General features: G+C 41.0%; 2 protein-coding genes across 5 annotated transcripts in view; one reads left to right on the top strand and one right to left on the bottom strand.

The window, feature by feature from the left end:
- Nucleotides 1–13,601, top strand: part of kmt2bb (lysine (K)-specific methyltransferase 2Bb) — a 27,182-nt gene extending 13,581 nt beyond the window's left edge. For both annotated transcript variants that reach the window (XM_079692380.1, XM_079692379.1), the window contains exons 13-36: nt 23–169; nt 267–359; nt 471–588; nt 687–800; nt 1,076–1,260; nt 1,380–1,481; nt 2,379–2,489; nt 2,639–2,715; nt 2,879–3,102; nt 3,217–3,320; nt 3,443–3,580; nt 3,771–3,929; nt 4,018–4,135; nt 4,231–4,309; nt 4,409–4,569; nt 4,674–4,826; nt 4,933–7,978; nt 8,135–8,232; nt 8,408–8,545; nt 8,685–8,937; nt 9,117–9,224; nt 9,340–9,423; nt 10,747–10,876; nt 10,998–13,601. In XM_079692380.1, coding sequence (XP_079548506.1) covers nt 23–169; nt 267–359; nt 471–588; nt 687–800; nt 1,076–1,260; nt 1,380–1,481; nt 2,379–2,489; nt 2,639–2,715; nt 2,879–3,102; nt 3,217–3,320; nt 3,443–3,580; nt 3,771–3,929; nt 4,018–4,135; nt 4,231–4,309; nt 4,409–4,569; nt 4,674–4,826; nt 4,933–7,978; nt 8,135–8,232; nt 8,408–8,545; nt 8,685–8,937; nt 9,117–9,224; nt 9,340–9,423; nt 10,747–10,876; nt 10,998–11,273 — 6,216 coding nt within the window. In that variant the 3' untranslated portion in view covers nt 11,274–13,601. The remainder of the gene's footprint in view (nt 1–22; nt 170–266; nt 360–470; nt 589–686; nt 801–1,075; nt 1,261–1,379; nt 1,482–2,378; nt 2,490–2,638; nt 2,716–2,878; nt 3,103–3,216; nt 3,321–3,442; nt 3,581–3,770; nt 3,930–4,017; nt 4,136–4,230; nt 4,310–4,408; nt 4,570–4,673; nt 4,827–4,932; nt 7,979–8,134; nt 8,233–8,407; nt 8,546–8,684; nt 8,938–9,116; nt 9,225–9,339; nt 9,424–10,746; nt 10,877–10,997) is intronic.
- On the bottom strand, nt 11,864–22,290 carry igflr1 (IGF-like family receptor 1). Of its 3 annotated transcripts, none has more exons than XM_079692417.1 (8): nt 22,049–22,290; nt 21,779–21,968; nt 17,136–17,163; nt 16,994–17,041; nt 15,505–15,556; nt 15,344–15,424; nt 15,048–15,152; nt 11,864–14,492 (listed from the first exon to the last, which is right to left on the bottom strand). In XM_079692417.1, the coding sequence occupies exons 1-8, from the start codon at nt 22,143–22,145 to the stop codon at nt 14,167–14,169; spliced, it is 927 nt and encodes a 308-aa protein (XP_079548543.1). In that variant the 5' UTR covers nt 22,146–22,290; the 3' UTR covers nt 11,864–14,166. The 3 variants fall into 3 exon arrangements, with proteins under 3 accessions (XP_079548543.1, XP_079548544.1, XP_079548545.1); XM_079692418.1 differs by having other exon boundaries at nt 21,779–21,826; nt 22,049–22,169; XM_079692419.1 differs by lacking the exon at nt 21,779–21,968 and having other exon boundaries at nt 22,049–22,177.

Raw genomic sequence — 22,290 nt, 5'->3', positions numbered from 1 at the left:
TTTATGATATTTCTTTTTGCAGATGCTGTATTGCCAAGTATGCTGTGAGCCCTTCCACAAGTTTTGCCTTGATCCAGCGGACCGGCCTTCTGAAGAGAACAAGGAGAACTGGTGCTGCCGTCGCTGCAAGTTTTGCCATGTGTGCGGCAGGAAGAACAAGCCCACAAAGGTACAGCTTACTATTTTGATTATTCATTGTTATATTTAACTTCTCAGTGTTAATGTTGTTCATTTAGTAAGCATTACACTTTTCATGTCTCCCTTAGCCATTGCTGGAGTGTGATCGATGTCAGAACTGTTATCATACTTCCTGTCTGGGACCCAACTATCCAAAACAAAACAAGAAGAGGAAAGCTTGGGTAAGTCTCATGTTTCTTAGAAAACATAATGAATGTATGTGACATGTACTGAGAGCATGCTGAGGTTAAAATACAGTGATTGCTGCTCCTAATATGCTGCTTTCTGTGCAGGTTTGTATGACATGCATCAGGTGTAAAAGCTGTGGCGTCACACCAGGGAAGAGTTGGGACACTGAGTGGAACCACGACAAAGGACTCTGTCCAGACTGTTCGAAACTCAATGAGCTGGGTGAGGGGAGGATTAATGAATGAACCGTCACCTGCTTTGTCATCATTACCAATCTTTGTTGAGGCTAATCTTTTCCAAATGGCTCTTTCTTTCTCAAGGTAACTACTGTCCGATCTGCTTCAAGTGCTACGAGGACAATGACTACGACAGTCAGATGATGCAGTGTGGCACCTGTAACCACTGGGTGCATGCCAAGTGTGAGGATCTAACAGGTGGGTGTTATTCTTCATCTTTTTCAGGATGAAAGATCCCAAGTTAAGACATTTTTGTAGCATTTTTGTTCTGGTATTCACAAGTTGATTTGCATAACTTCAAAGGACATGAGAATAGCATAACATTTAGAGAGCAGGAAGAAAAAAAGCTTAAAAAAGGAATATCTTCTCTTACCTGTTGTTACGTGTTATTACCTAATGTTTTCTAAACATAGGTGCACATATAATTGCATTTCGCTATGTCTCAACTCAATAATACTCAATGATAATTCCAGATGAGCTGTATGAGATCCTGTCCAGCTTGCCGGAGAGTGTGGTGTATTCCTGTCGACCTTGCAGTGTGACCCAGCCCAGCGCCTGGAGAGAGCTGCTCTACATCGAGCTCAGATCGGGGGTGGAGAAGGTGCTGGCCTGCTTGCTCTCTTCCACCCTCACCCAGCACCTTGTTGCCTGCTCAAAGGTAGGAGAGCCACATTTTTTAATAATTCAAGTTTGAATTGAAGGTATACATCTTAACACTGGGACTGAAACTTGAAACTGAAATGCATCGTGTCAAATATACTTTTGTTTCTGCTGCAGTGTGAGAAGTTGGTTGATCCTGACAGTGGGATAGAAGGACAGCCAGCCTGTGACCTCCGGGCTGTGGGGAAGAAGTTTGACAAAGGCCTTTATACGACATTGGTGAGTACACAACCTAATCAGGGTTTTGAGTATTTTCATTCAGTTGAAACATGTGTCAGGGATAACTGTTTTGGAGGCTTTATGGGTATTGACTTTTACATTAAAGTATGAATTGAGAAATACCCCAAAAAAAGAAGATCATTTGTATCTTAAAATTCGAGCCACAATTTGGGTATATGCTGTATTTTAAAATTGCCGCTAATAGTTTTTTTGCATCTGTACTAGGGCTGCACGATATTGGAAAAAACTGATATTGCGATATTTCTTTCCCCTGAGATATATATTGCGATATGAAAAAATACAAGAATTAAAGAAAAGGCAGTTATTTTTGTCCGCAAACCGTCCTTTCTTGAACTTTCATGCTATACAATTGGTATTTTTCTAACTATATTTAACCGGATGAAGGATTTTAGTCACGGACGTCTGGATCTTAAGTTATCAGAGCAACAAGATGAGCTAGCTCGGTTAGCAGCGCCGAACTGCCCTGGAGAAACGACTTTATTCAGTGTTTTTACCTTTAATCACGGGGTCCGTTTGCTTTGGAGATTTGATTGTGATTGGTGGTTTGCTGTGCATGCAGAGCCTGCATGTCACTCACTCGAGTACCCCTGACATGAGAGCCGCGCAAGTTTTCCTTTTGTAGCAAGCAGCAAAATAATTGTAACATGACGTGTTTTGAGTTAATTTGCCTACTTAATATAGCACGTCGTAAAAAAATCGCACGTCCTGCCATGTGAATATCGTGCATATCGCGATTATCGTCAAGACACCATATATCGCGCAGCCCTAATCTGTACAAGTATTTTACTGCAAGGAATATTTCCTAAACATTGCTATGGGAAACTTAGATATGCAACCTTAAACATACTAAATCCCAATTGTCTATACCTTTTGTAGAAAATGTTCCATGAAGATGTGGTTCAGGTGGTGCGAAAGAGGCTTGAGCAAGAGGAGGATCTTCCAGAGGAGCAGAGACCTACTGCCCTGGCTCGCTCTTACTACTTGAAGGTGCAGTACAACCAAAGATTAGTGAAAATCTTGTGTATAAAAACAAGTTACATTGGGAAAGGAGAAACTGCAAAGTAAAGCCATGTAATATTTTTAGAAAATGTCTTAAGTTGGAATACATCAATAACTGTTGTGATTTTCCTCTTTAGCTCCTTGAGGAAGTATTTAATTGGTTCAACAGCCAAGATCCAAAGGTGTGGAACTCTTGTACCAAAGACTTGCCCGTGTGAGTAGTGCTTTCCATTTACTTATTGTATTGTAATAATTATGGAAGAGTATGTCAAGTATGTACGTGGACACATACATTAATTTTACAAGCACTTCTCTGTTATCTTTTGGCATTCTAATGAATACTTATTAACTGAACTTTCCATTTCTTTCTTAAATAGGGGGATGCTGTCCAATGCTATTCATCCGCCTACAACGGAGCATGTTTACGCCCAGTGGCAGGAGAGGGAGGAGCTCTCGTCCAGGGCTCCTCTCGGGCTCCTGCAGGAGGACAATGGACAGAGCTTGGTTGTAAAGCAAGAAGAGGCACTGTCTCCGTTGTCTGGGGAGCTAATAAGCAGAAACCACTTCAAATCCAGCCGAGCTGCCAGGCACAAATCCAAAGGTAATTTGCATCAAGGGATGATATCCATAACATAATTACCCACTTGTAGTTATTTAAAAATCTCAACCAATGTTTGACCCTTTATGTCTTTAACTTTTTTTTACATTTCTGTAGGCAAAAGGGGTCGTCTTTCAAAAACTGATTTTGAAACGGGATGGTCTAAGGATGACGAGAGACAGTGCTCTTTGTGCCAAAAATATGGAGACCTCAAACCGAATGTGAGTAATGCATTAAAAATGGAAAGTTCCAGCGAGGAGTGTGAACTGCTTATCAACACTATACAGAAAAGCATTTAATGGGAATATAAGTGACAAAAGAAAATCCTCTTATGATCTCATAGGAAGCAGGTCGGTTGCTGTACTTGGGCCAGAATGAGTGGGCACATGTCAACTGCTCTCTGTGGTCAGCTGAGGTGTTTGAGGAAGACAATGGCTCTCTGCTGCATGTTCACAGTGCTGTCACAAGGGGCCGCTTGATGGTTGGTGTTCATTTACCTTACAAATGATCCTGTTCATGTTTATTATTTTACAATATTAGTATGAAATCTAAATTGTATTACTTGTAAATAGATAATGATATTTGAGGATGAAAATACATTTGCTAACAGGCTCTTGTTGTTTATTCTTATAATTCATATATTTTCCTGTTACATTTATTCCCACTTTTAGCGATGTGAGCGGTGCAACCAGACCGGTGCCACAGTGGGCTGCTGTCTGACATCTTGTCAAAGCAACTACCACTTCATGTGCTCCCGCTCCCGACACTGCGTGTTCCAGGAAGACAAGAAGGTCTACTGCCACAAACACCGGCATCTGATCAGTGGCAAGGTAAATTATTCTCCTCTGATTCTTCCAGTAACCGTGCTCTGGCAGTTCCACATTTTGTTCAATGTTACTTCTTTTTGTTGTTGTACAGATGATTACTGGTCAAGAATTTGAAGTAAACCGCAGGGTGTATGTGGATTTTGAGGGGATCAGCCTTCGCAGGAAGTTCTTGACTGGACTGGAGCCAGAATTAATCAACATGATGATCGGTAAGCCTATTTTTGAGCTGGTTACTATTTACTCCATGGCATGTACTGCTATTATGTCATGTTTACCTAATTTGTATCCACATATCTCTTTACAGGATCCCTACAGATAGACCATCTCGGTGTACTGACAGAACTTTCAGCTAGCAAAGGAAAACTGTTTCCTGTGGGATTTCAGTAAGTTGCATTTTACCTTTTTTAACTTAATTAGACCAGTTAACCAGATGAAACATGAAATAAAAAGCACATTTTAAAACGTTCTTCTTTCTGCCTCAGGTGCACCCGTTGGTACTGGAGCACAGTGAATCCGTTGCGCCGCTGCAAATATACATGTACGGTGAGAGAGGTCCGGCCCATTGTCACTGAGAAGCCTGTTGAGGAGATGCCTGACCGAGGAGACAATAACACCATCGCTCACAGCCCCTGTCCGCCACCTGGTGCGTATTTTACTTCCAAAAAACTGCATTACATTCGGAATTGATTAATTTGAAATAAATAGATTAATGCAAATAGTTTTTTAAACCCTGTCTATTAATCTTAGAATCTGAAGCCCAAGCGATTGATGTAATGGAGACCCAACCCCCAACGGAGGAAACCTTTATCGCAGGACCTACCCTCAAGTCTGATCACGGAGCAAGGCCAAAGATTCCCAGGAGACCAGCTGGAGGAATGTCTCGACCTCTGCCATCCCCAGGTAAAAATTTGTATTTACTTTTAGTACAAATCATTGAATTTCACTTCAACAAAATATGGTGATCTAATCAAAACTACTCGCATCTCTATCCTGATTTTCCTTTTAGGAGTAATCCAGGCGAAACCCCACCACATATTAACCATAAGTGATTTTGACGAAACCCGAAGGGTTTGTCGCCACAATCCTCACTCACAGACCCCAGTTCTCCGCACTCACAAGCCCCCCCCTCCTCTGGGCCCTCTAAGTGGGCCAATCACCCTCCGTGCTGGAAAGTCTTCCCTTCCTGCTACCCCTCTTTTCCCACTTGGTGCCTCAGACAACATGTCTCCTTCAACCCGCCCTGTCGGGGGTCGAAGTGCTTCCTCAGTTCGTTGCCCCGGGAATACATGCACCTCATCTTTATTTCCTCAGTCTGCGTGGCAGGAAGGTGCAGGGAACTTCCCCTCCCCAAGTCTGTCTTTCTCGCCATCCATACAACACCTTCCCAGAAACCGATTGTCATTTGATCTGAGCCAGCCTGACTCAGTCGAGGTGCCGCACAACTTCCTAGCTTCACCAGAGCCTGAAGATGTTTCCCCAGCAAATGGTACGTCCCCCCAGGGCGGTTCAGACCAACAGAAAGATGAAGAAGTATTTCCCTACAGTTCATTCCACAAGGATCCAAACCTGAGATTGGGCCAAGAGATGAGAACAGAACTGGAGATTGAAGAGACCCTCCTGAATGAAGGCGTGGCAATGAACTGTGGGGGACAAATTGTGGTGGAAGGTGATGACCAGGAGGAGTTTTGGGGTAGAGCCCAAGAAGTGCCCAAGAAGAAACCTCTTGTTGCCAACATGCCACGGTCTGCAGCCTCAGCTAGGGAGGACTTAGGCAACAGCTCTTCTGATGACGACATGGAGCACTACTTTGACTTCTCACGGACAATAGTGAGCTGTCCCGTATCAAAAGATCATTCCAAGTCTCCCTCCTCCCCTTCCTCCCGGCCTATGGCTCAGCTAGATGGTGTAGATGATGGTACGGAGAGTGATGCGAGTATCGTGACCAACGATGATGCTCAGAAAGCTGAGGGTTCTCGTCAAGCTCCCGTACAAGACAAAGGCCTAAATAATAAAAATGTTCCCGACTCTGAAACAGCAAACAACACACAGGCTGTTCCGAGTCTGTTCCCCAAAGTATCATCCAATCATAAGCAGACAAACGCTTCATCAGCCACCCTATCAGTTGCCAGCAAAAGTCCTGCAGATAGTTCCCCTCAAGATGGAACTAAATCCTCTGACACTCCTTCAGTAAATCAGGAGACCGTGCTTCCTACTCCAGCTCTTGATGCTACGCTTAACTCACTCACAAAGGTGCCTGACACTTCCTTTTCAGAGGAGTTATTCCAGAGTTGCAGTTTAGGATTTTCCACTGGAACACCGCTTGTTCTTGAGAGGTCTGACACTAGTCCACATTTGACTGGGATGGTTCCTTTGCTAGAAGGCCCACCGCTTGAGACCAAACCGTCTGATGCATGTAAACCTCTGAACTCAGGGGGGGACAGCAGCCACTCTGCTGTGTTAATCAACCACTTAACAGCTAATACAGTGGAGCCCTCATTCGCAGGCTCTGCTGATAAGTGTCAGGGTGTCCTGCTGGATCTTCTTCAGCCTTCCCCTGTAATATCTACAGATTTACAGAACCCCTCTCAAGGCCTTGTAGACTCCCTGCCGATGTATTCCTGTTTACCCAGTATCAGTCACTCTCCTCTAGCAAGTATTACACTTCGGCCAGTAACATCCTCACAAGAGTTCCCATCCATCGGGGCGTGGTCTACTAAACTGACCACCCTCAGTCCTGTTGGAGATGTAACTCAAACACTGCTAAATGCTCAAAAAGATCCACTGCTATCAGCTATATCAGGCCCTTGTCCCCCAGCAGGAACATGTGGAACCATTTCTCTTCCTATCTACTCCACACAGCCAATGGGTTCTACAGCTGTCACCATTGTTTCTTCTTCTGCGTCAATATCGTCTCTTTCTGTACTGTCCACGCAATGTTCGACCGCTCCAACGTCAGTCCAAACCACCTCAGCCCCTTTGATCTTAAACGGTTACAGCGCTTCATCTGGGCAGAAGGAAGCTACATCGGGTCACACGATCTCCATCAACTTTTCGGCACCCAGGCCAGCTTTAGAACCTCAACAGCCTGTGGTTCCACAGGCTTTACCCGGACATGCTATTCTCACTGTGAAGGAGGTGGGGGGTCCCAATGTGGATCCTACGCCACATGTCCTGCTGGTGAACCGCCTCGGGCAGATCTTCGTGAAGAACCCAGAAAGCAACACTTTCCAGCTGCCCACTCCCAGCTCCTCCTCCTTCAACTGCGTCACTCAGATTGCCAGCCTTTTGCAAAGCAACGCGTTGTCAGCCACGCTAGCAGCAGCCGGACACATGAATGCTCCTCTCTCAGTCGGCAACGTTGCGACAGCAGTTCCTTCGTCGGTTACACCCACAGTTCAGAATCCATCCACAATTACACAGCTGCTTACTAACAATAGCAATGGTCCAGTGACATCAGTTGATGTGAAGAAGCCAAGAAAGAGTGCAAAAACGCCAAAAGATGAAACCACTGCCGAGGGGAGAAAAACAAAGAAGAAGAAGAAGGATTCAAATGGCACAAAAAAATCCAAGTCATCCAAGACCTCGGGGCAGTCTGCTCCGTCTACTGACAGTCCTCCCATGACTCCCGCTGAGAGTGCTCAAGCTATTATCAATCAAGCGATGGCGAGTAACTACACCCCCAAGTGGAGTGGGCTTCGATCACTAAGCCCTTCTTCGCTCGTTTTACCACCTGGACTATTAATTGAGCCGGAGCCTCCAGCGTTGCCCACCTCTCCACCAGTAACCCCCACACCAGCTCCCACAGCTCGACCGCGCTCACACGTCCGCATGAAGAGAGTGTCTTCGCTTTCAGACCGTATTGTCACAAAGAAGTCTAAGGTTGACTTCCTAAAACCAGAGCCCCCCGTTGAGGAAGAGGAGCGTAGCAAACCCGTCTTTCCAACCATTTCCAGCAGGGCTTCAGGGGTCCGCATCAAGACCCCGACAGTGAAGGGAGTGCTGAACCTGGACCAGTTAAAGGAAGAGCATATGAGCGCGTCTGATAGCTCAGGGTAAGATTTTACATTATTTTCATTTGTAAATAATTGAGAACTGATTCGAATATGTAAGCTTATATCTTAGCATTTTAACTCTAGACATGTTTAACATTAAGTTTAGTGCATTTATTTACTGTTTTGTGATTATTATTTTTTACTCTTCTTTCTCAGATCAGAGCCATGGGAGTTGGCTCAGGGCGAACAAGGCAAACAGCATGCATGGGAACCAGTCGGACACAGCACCCTGACTGACTGGAAGAAATACTCTGGTAATGTTGAGTTTAAACTGCATTATTAACTAAAGATTTATATAAATTGAAAAATATATTTCATGTCTGTCATGTATGATTTCACAATTACTAATGCAGGGTACATTGTTGAAATTGTGGCTTCATCATTTGAGAAAAGTATGAAAGACTAAACATTTAATCTGTATATCTTTAGGTGCTGCTTCTACCTCAGAGGAGGAACCACCCCTGTCTGATAAGGAGGAGGACTATCGAACCAACAGAGATCATCCACACTTAAGATTTGAGATAACCAGTGACGATGGCTTCAGTGCAGAGGCAGACTGTATTGAGGGTAAGGCTAACATTGCATAATAAATATTTCCCTTAAACTATTAAAAATGTTCTGAAAGTAACAAAACAAGTTTCTCGATGTGGTAATTCTGCAGCCTGTTATGTTCATTGTGCTCACTTCTTCTCCACTGTCCCTCAAGTGGCTTGGAAAGCGGTGGTTGACGGGGTGCAGGAGGCCCGGGCTATTGCGAGGCTGAGACCTCTGACCTTACAGAGGATCACCGGCTCCCGTATGCTGGGTCTGGTCCACGACGCAGTGGTGTTTCTGCTAGAGCAACTTCAAGGTGCACACCGCTGTCAGCGCCACGCCTTCCGCTTCTTCAAACAGTTCACGGCGGAGGACGACCTACCTGTCAATCCCAGCGGCTGTGCCCGCTCTGAGATGTACCTCAGGTATGTGTACCAGGCCCATTTCAGTTTAGCTCTTGTGTCTTTTTTGAATCTTTTAACTTATCATATTTCCTACATTTGGATGGGAAAAGTATAGGTAGTAAAGCATTGCAAAGTATTTGACTTTTTGAAGAAGCCTTACTCATCTTAACATGAAATATTTTTCTCTTATCTCTCAACAGGAAGTCAACATTTGACATTTTCAACTTCCTGGCTTCTCAGCATAGAACGCTTCCTGACAATGGGCCTTATGATGATGAGGAAGATGAGGTTCTGTTGAAGTCTACAAGGTCAGGCGTCACTCATCTAGCTGCAGTTTTTTTTGAAAATATATTAACACTTGAAGTTACACCTTTGAAATTTTTTTGGATGTTTTTTTTAAATGATTGTCTTTTTTTCTCATAGGCGGGCTACTAGTTTGGAGTTACCAATGGCCATGCGCTTCCGGCATCTGGAAAGGACATCTAAAGAGGCTGTAGGCGTGTACAGGTCAGCACAGTACTACTTTTTCCATTTAATCTGAATACCATGTATTACTCGTAAAATATTTTGATCGGGGTTCACTTCTTGGAGGAGCACTTTGGGAAAACAGTGTTAGGTTTGAATAATTAGGGTGGTTTTGAATTGAATGCTTTTGAACAAACGCCAAAGGGAATCGACAACAAGAAGATGCAATCATTATCAGTTACACATATGGTCCAACATTTAAGTTAACGTGTAAAAGAACACATTCATGTAATGGGCAAAACTACAAAATAATAACATTACTTTTTTTGTATTATTACTATTACTTTTTAGTCTACCCAAATGATTGTTAAGCAAATGTGGGCTTTTTACAAGAAAGCTTGTGAAATAGTTGAATTGAGACAAACTAATGATCTATGGGTAACGTCCATTGAAATGAATATGTAGTGTTGGTGCCATCTAGAGGTGAAGTGCTGTCAACCTTTGCAGGATCACTCTTCTGTTAGTGCTCAGTAGAGTTCATCCAAATTCAAACTGCAAGTGAGGTGTGCCTTCAAGATGTACAACACTTTGTTAAAGTCCTTCGAGAATTGATGAATACAGATTTTGGGGTTTATCCAAATGTGTTGGGAACATTGGATAATATTTGTAGGTGAGGTGGATTATTGCAATAATAAAAACAACTAATGAATCAATATCTGTTATATTGTTTGATTGTCTGACAAAAACAGGGGAGAGCTGACTGAACCAGTGTAGATTTGTGATATTAGTCAAGATAATGTGTGCAGCATTCCTAAGTTGTAACTACAGAAGAGTTTTGGGCAGCTCTAAAGTAGCTGCAGAGAATGTAATGGCTCCAAGCTGTTGTTCAGATGTGCAAACTATTTGCTGTTTTAAGGAAGATGAAATCAACAGGAAGCTACAGTTCAAACAAAAGCCTACTGGCTTAAAGCTCTGAAGCTCAGAAACAGGACAAAGAAAACATCCCTTACTGTGATCCAGTCTGGCTCTAAGACACAGTTGTCCTTTGAGCTGAATTAACATATTGATGTTCAGGAGTACAGATCTGCTAGTCATCATCGCAGTTCGGACCTGAATAACAATCTTTCAACATTATCAACAACCTAAACACTTACAAAAACACTTAATGATATTGATAAGCCGGATAGTGTTATCCCTTATTTGTCTTTAATGACTCGTTTATTCTGAATTATCGTATCTAACCCATTTTAAACCCTGAAAATCAGAGGGAGAAATGGGAAATGTGGGTCCAGAAACAGGGTTGTATCTGCACCTCGACAGTCTCATCGTGTCTGACCATTCTGGACTTTTTTACTTCTGTTGCAGGTCCGCTATCCATGGCCGTGGTCTTTTCTGCAAGAGGAACATTGAAGCAGGGGAGATGGTCATCGAATATGCCGGCATCGTCATCCGCTCAGTGCTCACGGACAAAAGGGAGAAGTACTACGATGGCAAGGTCAGTCGGGTTTCTCTTTCTTTGATCGGTTTCATTCCAATGTACTTTACTATAATTGAAGGTTCAAGTTTCGGAAGGTCAGTGGATGTATCAAAAGGCTTCCTTTGATTTGCCTTCGCAGGGTATTGGCTGTTATATGTTCCGCATTGACGACTTTGATGTGGTGGATGCTACCATGCACGGCAACGCAGCGAGGTTCATCAACCACTCGTGCGAACCCAACTGCTACTCTCGAGTGATCAACGTGGAAGGCCGCAAGCATATTGTCATCTTTGCTCTTCGGAAGATCTACAGGGGGGAGGAGCTCACCTATGACTACAAGTTCCCCATCGAAGACGCCAGCAGCAAACTCAACTGCAACTGCGGGGCCCGGAGATGTCGCCGGTACCTCAACTGAGACACCCCTCGTGTGAAAATGGGAGCATCCTGTTTACTAGCTAGCCTTAAATTAAGGTGGATTGGGTTTCGGGGGAGGGGGGGAAGCTTGGAAAGGGGAATAAGCCACTATTGGACCAGAAGAGAATATTGGGCTGGTCAGAAGTCATTTATGGACATTTTTATTGATGATAGAAGAAGAGATTAACTTGCACAGAACATTTATATGAGTCGTGTCTCTTCTTTTTCCCCGTGATAGAGTTCAGATGAAAAACGTACACGTCAACGTCTTCACCACAGCAGTAAATATTGTTGAGGAAGTGGTTTTGGTGTTCATGTGAACAGGACGTCGAACCAGATGTTGAAGTTTAGGAGGTTCCTGGATCAGTACACCAACAGAACTTCTGCGATACACACGCCTTATCTGTTTGAATCATTGCTGAAAACCTATAGGTAGGCTTTGAGAGATTCACTATATGTTTTATTATATTTTCTTTTTTGGGGGGGGTTTATGTCTGTCTATAGTACACTTGTAATCACGATTGCTCCATCCTCCAGTGATGGTAACATTATAGCTTCATCCGTGCAGTGGTGAAGTCAGTTTTTGAGCCATACAGTCACTCAATCCTTTGTGTGTTTTATCTTGCATTTAACACTTCTCACGTTGTTAATGACTTCTTTTCTTTTAAGACTCTTTTGGTTTTCCAGTGAATAACAAAACAACCATGGTGCTAAGTTTTGATGGGTCTTTTATGTCTCTAGTTGGACGAAGATGTCCTGCAAATCAGGAATTGTTTAGCTGTTTATTCACCATTTATCCTAAATTGATGCACTCAAGCAGCACTCTTATCATTAGAGTTTAGTCTAAGTTTCACACTTCGGATCATTGGTGTGCCACGCGTCACCTACTCTCTTCCTGTGTAGATTTCAAAATAGATAATGGTATCGGTTTCACTCAGTCATATTTATAAAGGCTGAGACATGTCTTCAAGGCGTGTTTTTTCTTCCGCTGTACAGTGTATGTAGCAAGCACTACCCAAGCCAAAAGTTAAGAGTTGTGGTGAATAATAGTTTTTTTAATATTTGATGTGTCTCATGGCAGATGCTCATTACTTATTGCAATAAGATGTGCTGCCCTACAGTTGCACATAAATAACCATCAAACATACAAATTATCTTCGTCTTTGAAAAACCTGCCAGTTGATCTCTTTGCATCGCCACTGAGTGTGTGTTCGGCTCCTGCTCCATCCAGAAAACACTGAGTCTGAGACGGAGTTGAGAGAGTGTGCTCGGCACCTTAAAATAATGTTCAATGTTGTTTTTAGCCGGTGTTCAGTGCCGTCATTGATGAGGCTTTTGTAATTCACACACTGTTCTAATTGGTAGTGATATTTATTCATGTTCTGATTTCTTTTTTTAATGGTAAAAGGTTGTGCTTTGTATAAATGGTGGCGGCCTAGTGTATGAGGAGATCTCCCCCTATCTCTTGTTTGTTTACAACTGATGTCCTTTTACTAATTTACTTGAATTTTCATTTGGGGCAGTTGTGTCATACATTCAAGCCTTTATTGACAGAAGTTGTTCTATTAAGCAGGTATTTTTAAAGAATCATTTATATTTTTATTTTTTTTCTTACGGTAAATTACTGACGGTCTTAGAATCATCCACAGGAGTAAAGTGAGCACTGTTTCCCTCCCCATGCCAATGATCATCTTATTTTCCCCTAATTATGTTTTGTCTTGATCTTAATCCCCTTTCCTTCTTGCATGTCCAATCACTGGGATGGAGCCCAGATTAACTTGTGTCAATCACCTAGCTGACAACAAGAGCAGAGTCACTCCCAACTCCTTGCAAGGATTCTACCTCAGCTGTTTAGACAGATGTTTGGGAATACTGATGCAAAAAGAGAGGATGGTAATTTAAAGAGTATCATGGTTTTAATGTCTGGCAGAGCTGGTGAGTCAGTGTGAGTGTGTGTGTCTGTAGGTGCCTATGTTTGTCACTGTGTGTGTGAGTTTGCAATGAAGGATGGAAGCACTAGTCAAAACCTGAAGTTATCATGACCATCTCTCCCAGAGTCTGTTAAGAAAGCTGTATGTTATATATACACACATATATACAAATATATATAGATATATATATATATATAGTAGGGTTATTTTAAAGTAAGTGTAAAAGACATAAAAAATAAGAAAATATGTGATCTTTAAATGTACGTCTTTGTTACCATGTACAAATAAACCCTGGGTTTGTAAATATTTGTATACATATTTCTAAACCTGTTTAATTTTTCTATGCACTTTTTTATTTATAATGTTATTTGCTTAATAAAGATGTTAAGATGTTTGAATACATTTCTATTTTTTTATTTGAAAAGGTTAAAGTAGAAAAAACAATGATGAAAAGCAATATACTGTTTTCAGAATGTATAAAGGCCACTGTTAGAATAAAAAAACAAAGAGTCTGACGTTTCGTGAATTAAGTCTTACTTTTACAAGAAGAAATGTTGGTATTTTGAAAATAAATTCATATTTTGTACCCCAAAAGAAAATGTTAATATTGAAAAAATAAAGATATAACAGGATAGGTTGGTTTGAGTATGCTTACTAAAAGAAAATAATGCTTACTCAGACCAACCTCAGATTGGATTACATGTTGGAGTTTTTTCAGTAATGATCGCAGAAAGCCCAAACTCTGGAGTCATAACTGTCCGGCTTAGACAGTGAGCTGTGGGGTCGCTGGTTCAAGTCCCCATAAAGACTTAAAATATGGAATGTAGACTGTTACTTGGAGAGTTCCCAGTTCACCTCCTGGGCCCTGCCGTGGTGCCCTTGAGCAAGGCACCGGACACTCCCAATTGCTCAATACAATTACAACAGCTGCCCACTGCTCCTAGTACTATGTTGGAAGGAATGTTACATCTCTATCACGTTCAGTTCAAGGTTGGCGAGAACAGCGATGGCATCGTAGCGCTTCATATGTCCGAGCAGCTTAGCCAGGTGCCCCACTGTCCAGTCGGGGTGCCTGCAGGTGACCCCCTCCAACACGGCTTTCAGCGGGCTCTTGCTCTCCTTCATGGAGTAGGTGTAGGTGATCCAGGTGGCTGGGAAGGAGCAGTGAGACGCCAGATGTTTGGTGGTTTTAACTCCATGGCTCTCTGGATCCAGCAATATCACCAGCTCTTCCAAAACATCCAGGTTGTCCAGCACGGTCTGTAAAGGTGCTGACCGGACGTTGGGACCTGAAGAGGAAAATGATGGGGTGTAATTACTCATTCATCCGACAGCTTTAATTACTTTAATTTACAGATTATTACCACATACAAAAGATAGTGAAATTAACTTTGATATTATAGGTTAAGATATGCAGTAGCAGTACACATAGTAATTCAAATGAGCTGAACCTTTATAGGCTGTGTAAATAATAAATAAACCATCAGTGTTTGCCATCAAAGCTCCATCTCTCCCCGTTTCTCTCTGAGTCCGGTTTCCAATTGCTTCAGAAGTTTCCCTCACAGATACTTTAAGTATATTCTTATGCCAATGCTTATACTTTACCTAATCAAGCTTTTGAGTGCAGGACTTAAACTTTTAAATATATTTTTAAATGTAGTTTTGCTACTTTTACTTAAGAAAAATATCTCAGTACTTCTTCTACAACTATCTGCTGTTCAGTGGGCCATACTCATCGATACTCTTCCAGCAGATAATTATGTACTCATTATTATGTGCACATTACTGATAACCCTTGATCTTATCAATGTCACAGACAGATTACAATTGTAATTTCCACTCACTGAGGAGGCCCTTCTGATCATTGTTACCAGTTGGAGCAGACAGGGGGGCGAACCCTGCATTGATGAAGGAAGATCTTCTGCTGTAACTCATCACTGTCTGCTGTCCTGTGTCAAACACGCATGAAATAAACAGTTATGATCAAAGCCAGAACCACAAGATGAAAACATTGTGGGGGGATCAAAACAATATTTGCTTGATGGATGTTGGTGTTTTCCCATTGACTACAACTGAGGAACTTGATTTCCACTTGAATGCTTATTTATCTTTTTCAAACATTATCTCTCAATATGCACACCTCTTTTCCGCTTCCTGAAGATAAGACAAGCGCAGATCACAACAAGTGTGATGGAAATTAGGATGACTAACGGTACGGCCCCTGCAGAAATAGAAAAAAAGAAAATGTAGAGAAACAAAAAAAATGTGTCTTTCTCCATAATCAACAGTGGGCTTGCTTACACATCGGTGCGCCAGGACTGGGTGGGAAAGTACCCCCTTCGTTTATCTGAGTCTGAAATGAAACAGTAACATATTTGGGTGAAGTCATCTCTAACCCAGACTAAATATAAAAAAACACCATGTTACTACACACAATTTACTTTAAAGGATTATTTAATGGCTTTGCTATTCTTGTAAGCTTTTTTTTTTTTTTAAAAAGCATATGGAATTTGGAATTCTTTTTTTGTAAAGTGCCTAAAATATTCTAATAAGAGAGGTAATTTCCTGACACAAATGACTAAGTAGTATTTGGCTGCTTTCATTACAATCTGCACAAGTAGGGCAGACTGGGGACGGTTGCAACACATTTTTGCATTTCTCTCAATTACCTTAGAGACTATTTGGTCAAGACAAACCACATTTTTATATAAATTAAACGTACATTCTGTATGTGTGCTTATTATCCAACACATTTAAAGATGATTACATGACAGATCTTACCAAATATATATATTTGAGTGTTCGAACCTCTGTTGGTGAATTATCCTTATATCCATAGGCGGAGTTTGAAATTTGCGCTTGGGGGGGTAAACCTTTTTTACTGACGTCAATACACAGTCCCAACTATTGCGTGGGGTGCTACGCAGTGGTCGATGGACGCGGGGGATCGCCCTACTTTTTTTAAGCATGATTTGTTTTGTATAGTCTGATAAATATAAAATCATTGCCAGTGTTATCAACTGCAAGTGTATTTTGTGTAATAATGACGAAAACATAATACATTTCACAGTAATTATAATAAAAACGTAGCTCAAGTATTTATGCAACTTGATTTGAAGCGTGTGTGTGTGTTTGTGTGATGGGAGGAGACTTTTCCATGCCCGCCGTACACACACACTGATATGGAAGGGGCGGTCTCTCCCCCCAACAACAGTGGATTACATAACTTTAAAACTGTGCACATCTTATACTTATTTGATAACTACTATACACTTGGTTACTTGAACACACTACAATATTATTAACCAGTGTAAATATTGACATACGAAATATTTGTATTGGAACAGTTTTCGACCTAGTAATGCTGTAACATATTTCAGCTACTAGGGGGGGCAATGCCTATGCTTATATCAACCATACAATGACTTGTGCAGATTGAAAAAGCAATACAAATTTGTATTTGAGTTGAATATATTTTATATTACCCCCAAATCCGTTTGTTTTTAACATATTGTTGTCATAAGCATGTGCAAGACAGACTTTGACAGAATAACTTTGTACCGCCAGAACTACTTATTTTTTAAATAAATTCAGCAGCACATATACAATGTAAGTGTTTCTTTCTTGGTGGTTGGAGGGCCTGACTGAGCATCTACAGTGTGAATGTCATCACTATAGCATGTTTCTGACTGGACGAATAGGACTTGTTGCAACAGTCCCCAGTTTCCCCTACTTGGCCGGTTCCTCACACTTTAATAGGGTAAAGGGAAAAAGAGACCACATGGATTACCGTTGGTCTAATGCTGAGAAAAGTTGAAACATGCTTCGATGTTGGTACCTGGGGAGGAAAATAGAAACTGGGATCATGTACACCAATCAATTAATAACGTCATTAGTAATACCAATACTAATGCTGCAGACAGTTTACTTACTGGGACAGGAACTCTGTTCGTTCCGCTTCTAGAGAAATTTAAAAAAAAAGCAATAGAACAGTGGTGTAAAGTAACTAAGTACATCTACTCAAGTATTTTACTTAAGTACAATTTTGATAAACTTGTACTTAACTTAAGTATTTCCATTTTATGCTATAGTTTGTACCTGTACTCCACTACAATTCAGAGGTAAATAGTGTACTTTTATTTATCTAATACCTTTAGTTACTTTAAAGATTTGGATTAATGATGTGAAATATAATCAACTAATCAAAACTAGCTGCACCTTTAAGAGCTTTGATAACACTTTAATTCATCAACAATTATAATCAAAGCATATAATATATATTATTCTGAAATGGACCAATTTGCAGAAGGAGTACTTTTACTTTGGGTACTTTATGTATATTTTGATGGTAATACTTTTGTACTTTTACTCGAGTAACATTTTAAATATAGGACTTTTAACAGAGTATTCCTACAATCTGGTACTTCTACTTTAACTTAAGTACAAGATCTGAGTATACTTCTCAGTGGCGGTTCTAGACCAATTTTACTGGGGGGGGGGGGGGGGGGGGTCAGTTATTTCATGAGAGGGGCACAATAAAAGTGGGTTAAAAAGACAAAGACAGTATATAAAGTAATTTTGTAAAATAAACATAAAATACAGTAATTGGTATTTGTTTTTGTAAAGGTATTTGTTTTGGTAAATTTAAGTTACGGTCCTTTGTTTCAGTAGTTTTTTCATTTAGAGTATTTGTTTTAGTAAATTAATAATCTTTTTTCTCAAAGTAATGATAAACCTGTGAGTTGGATGTAGAATAGTCAGAATGAATATAGATGTTTTTTATTTTAAAGAAAATTCAGATTGAACATACAGTGTTTCCCCTAGGATGGAGTCATAGCAGCAGTGCTAAGGCACGTGGGCCCAGCATAATGTGAGCACGGAGCGCGTGGAATTTTTTAGTGTGTGCGCGTGCGAAGTGCGCCCCGCCAATTTGTTTCTATGTACAAGAAAGGCTCTAGAGGCCTAGTACCAGGGCCGGTTCTAGACAATTTGCTGCCCTAGGTGAGATTTTAGGCGACATTTTATGTGTAAAGAATAAATGAAAAATCTTTACAAAAGACAAATACACTGCAAAAACAGAAACTTATTGACATAGGTAATAGATGTCAAAATGGCTTCAAATGTATTCAGTATTGTATGAACATGTTTGAATTGGGGGGAGGACGTCACATCCTCTAGGGGGGTCCGGGGGTATGCCCGTAAAATGCTTCAATCTGGTGCACTTTGAGCACACAATTACTAGAGACCTGATCTAGGGGGTACAACTCTAAAACGGCCATATGAAAAAGATCGGTTTACATTTTAATAATCAAATAAGTATATGAACATAACCAATAACCTACCATAGCCAATAACAAATAAATGTAGTTTATTTTATTTTTGTTGTTCATTCATATCTTATTTTAGCTAGTTAACATTGATTTATTTATGCATATTTTTGTATCTCTCCAACTTTAAACGATATTTTTGGTTAACTGTCCTATAGTATACATTGGTATGATTTCAAACCTGTTTTTATTTATCCTAATAATTATAAAGGAGTGCCTTGGAAATATGTGTTTAGATAATTTGTGGTCAAAACGTTTGAGACCCACTGAGATAACTTAGACTAAAATTAACTATCTAAATACTCAGAGTCCTTAACCTCACTGAGCCTCTCAGTCTGACAGGAGAGCTCTCCTCCACCCTGGTTGTAGAAACATCTACTTCTTATATCCGTTAGCGCAGCTAGCACCAGATTCTAATAACAACAGCGCCGGTACCGGTGCGCCCTCTCCCTTGCTCGCTCTCTCGCTACCACGCAACCACTTTGGCTGTGAGCTGCGAGTGCCTGATAAGCCAACATCCCCCACTTTCATCACTTACAGCGCCCACCGTACAGGGCAAATTAAACGTGTAACCGGGGTGAAAATGGTGTTACATTTACTTAATTATGAATGTTGTTACATCAAGGCCGAACATTTGGATGAGCGCCAACGGTCAAAAATGTTTTTTCCCTCCCAGAGCTACCAGCGCAGCGCCCCCCAGATCTGGCGCCCTCGGCGACCGCCTGTGTCGCCTATGCCAGTAACACAAATACTACAAATCCACATAACAAACAATCAAAAATGAAAAAGGGTCACCACTTATTATCATTTTAAGAAAAAGAAAAAAAAGTAAAGAAACTCTTTTTTATTTTATTTTTTTGGGTACCTAGCTGGCGCCCCCTAGCAGCGGCGCTCATATTTCAGCAGCGGCGCTGCGCCGCCACTATTTGTATATAGGGGAAACAGTACCCTGTATCAAGATTGATGCAAAACAAGTGACATTTGACCTTTCTAGAGAGGTTTAGCAAAAAGAAACCACTTCTGGGGTCATTTGGGTGGATTTTCAATATCTCTGGTCCCCCTTGGTCGATTTTGCTGATTGACATCTCTTTCTAACCGTCAGAGCCAATGGAATCGAAGGAAAGTCCCCCATACACACACAGCTTACCGCACAGCACTAACCTCTGGTGGCTACCATTAGCAGCTAATTCTTCTTCTCCGGTTTTTGCATAAAAATTGAATTATGGATTATCAATAATTTTTTCAAAGTGACAGACACATTGCTATAACCTATGGATTAACCTTCAACCGCGTTTTTTCTCATTTTAAGGCCATTGAACACAAATTTTGATCAGAATAACAGCTAAATTGAGCATATCTACGTGTTTTGCAACCTAAAGCTACTCGTGTGTTGTCTGTATTTGCTTCCCCTGTCACGAGTTCAGATCACATTTTCATGCACTAGTCAATTTTGAGATTTTGTGCTATTTTGATTCCATAACATGTTTCATTTAAGGCTTTTGGAAGGAAAACGTACAAAATACACATTTAAGTGTTTCTTTTCCTATAGTTTGTCTATTTGCGTCTGTGAATATCTCCTAAATTCACCAAAAGTTAGCATTCTAACGTAACATAAAGTACCGCAACCGCTGTTTGCACCATGTCATCAGAGATATCGTTGGAAAGCTCAGTTTCTCCTGCACAATCTCATCGGATCCAAATATGGTCATTTCCTTTGTATCAGCAACCAATCGTGAAAGTACAAAGGGGTCTTAAACCAAGAAAATAAATCTCATTGGCTGGTGTCAATTTCTGACAACGTGATTCGTTCAGATGTGTCACGTGGTGTGCTAAAACACTTCCTGGTTAGCTTTCCGCTAGAAATTTAAATCTCAAAATGGCAAAAGAACGGTGAAAAAAACGTTCACAGAGAACACGACAACAATTGTTACTTGCACGAAGCAAGATTATACAAAAAACAAATGACCCTGAACATGAAATACCTTCAAGGAGTGCGTCGAGGCGCAAGCTATCATCGGAATGTTGCATAATAAATATATTAAAATAATAATAATTTAGTTTAATGAGGTGAAGCTCTATCGAGGAAAATACAGCATTTTCAATAACACTTCCTCAAGAGCGAAATCCAACGTCTGGGAGGCTTTTGGTGTCATCCTAGATGGAGAAAATAACCAACATCCCACGCTTTTTGAGAGAAATATGCAACTGCGTGTGTTAATAATTGCACGTTTTCACTGCTCATATATATATGCGGGTTCGGGTCGGGTCGCGGATCCTGTGCCGACGGGTCGGGTCGGGTTGCGGAACTAATTGACAATATGTGCGGGTAGCGGGGCGGGTTCGGTATTGCACGTCGCGGGTACGGGGCGGGAGCGGGTCTTGAAAATCAGACCCGTGCAGGACTCTGCTCTGAGTTCGAAATTTCCACTTCAGTAGCATGTAGATACACCAAACCTTCCAGTTATATTCCTATCAATATTAAGAAGGCTTTTACAGAAGGGTTTGTTCATATATCATTCATAGCCTGAATTATATAACATGTTATACCTAAAAACATGGCGAAAATTTATATTTTAGGACAGTATTTTCTGATTTATGGAGTGATACAAAGAGATATCCAAAATCCCTTCTGTGAAAGCCTTAGATACTTATGAAACAAGAATTTTGAACCTGGCTTTATCCAAAGTTCAGATTTTGGTTCCTGAAATGTGTTAAAATATGCGCCTATTTAATTAGATAATGGCTCATTTGCATATTTAAACATGCTATTTCAGAAAACTTGTAATACAAAAAACAATTGCCTTATTGTAAGTAATTAACTGACATTTCTAGCTGATATCTTTAGGTTAAAAAAATAACCCTATTCGCCTTAAGTGAAAATTTAATTAAAAAACATAAACAGCATTTACTTTTATAAGGTAATGAACAGTTTAATCTCCACTGTAAAGCCGGGTCTCTGCCCCCCCTAGAACCGCCCCTGCTTCTCCCATCTCTGTCAAATTCTTTTTTTCTCTCATTCTGTTTTTTAGGCTATTTGTTGTGAAAACACAACGCGGTCTTTAATGGTATGATGTGTCCCGCTCTATGGTCCCGCTACGAGGTAGGTGCGTGATGTGTCTTAACAGTTCGTATTTAGGCTACTGTAGGCTCGAGTAGGCTCGAGCGCAAAGTAAATGGCATTTTTCCCTTTTAAAGTCATATCGACTGTATTCTAATTTATCCTGGTTACATTATCAAACTCTTCTTACCCTGGATCTTCGCACTGGATGTCAGTAGTTGACGTGCACGGACTCGATCTAAACCCGGGTCGACATGAAGCACAGGGTCGACAAAATGCGCTGCTTCCATCATTAAAATAGTTTTCTTTGCACAGCTTGTTGCCGACTTCGTGTATTGATCCGTCGTCATCTTTTCCACAGTTAGGTGTGACTTGGTATCCTTGGTCGTAAACATAGCTAAATTAAAAGCTTACAGGATGATAGAATATAAATATAAACATTATACAAAAGAATACATACCTGGTTCTATAGGACACGACACGCATGTTCGTGTAGGCCTATGCCAGTAGGTTGTATAACTGCATTTAACAGAGTGCAACAAACGGTGAGTAGACATAACGCCTCTTCGTCCAACACACAAGTCTGAATGAAGACTTAGGGTTTTGCTCTAGACAAAGACCCACCCACCCCAGAGTGTTGGCAGAACTTTGAAGTAAGTGCAGCAACTCGTAGGTGGTAGAGGTCCCGTTATTGTTCTATTA

The sequence above is a fragment of the Notothenia rossii genome (assembly GCF_949606895.1).
Source record: "Notothenia rossii genome assembly, chromosome: 7".
Lineage (NCBI taxonomy): Eukaryota > Metazoa > Chordata > Actinopteri > Perciformes > Nototheniidae > Notothenia > Notothenia rossii.
This window is presented reverse-complemented; position numbering and strand designations above follow the sequence as displayed.

Coding starts and splice junctions, on each gene's coding strand:
- igflr1 (XM_079692417.1), bottom strand. CDS start 22,145: ATGTCTACTCACCGTTTGTTGCACTCTGTTAAATGCAGTTATACAACC. Junction 21,969..22,048: donor GTCGTGTCCTATAGAACCAG/GTATGTATTCTT, acceptor TTTACGACCAAG/GATACCAAGTCACACCTAAC. Junction 15,425..15,504: donor CAGTCCTGGCGCACCGATGT/GTAAGCAAGCCC, acceptor CTATTTCTGCAG/GGGCCGTACCGTTAGTCATC.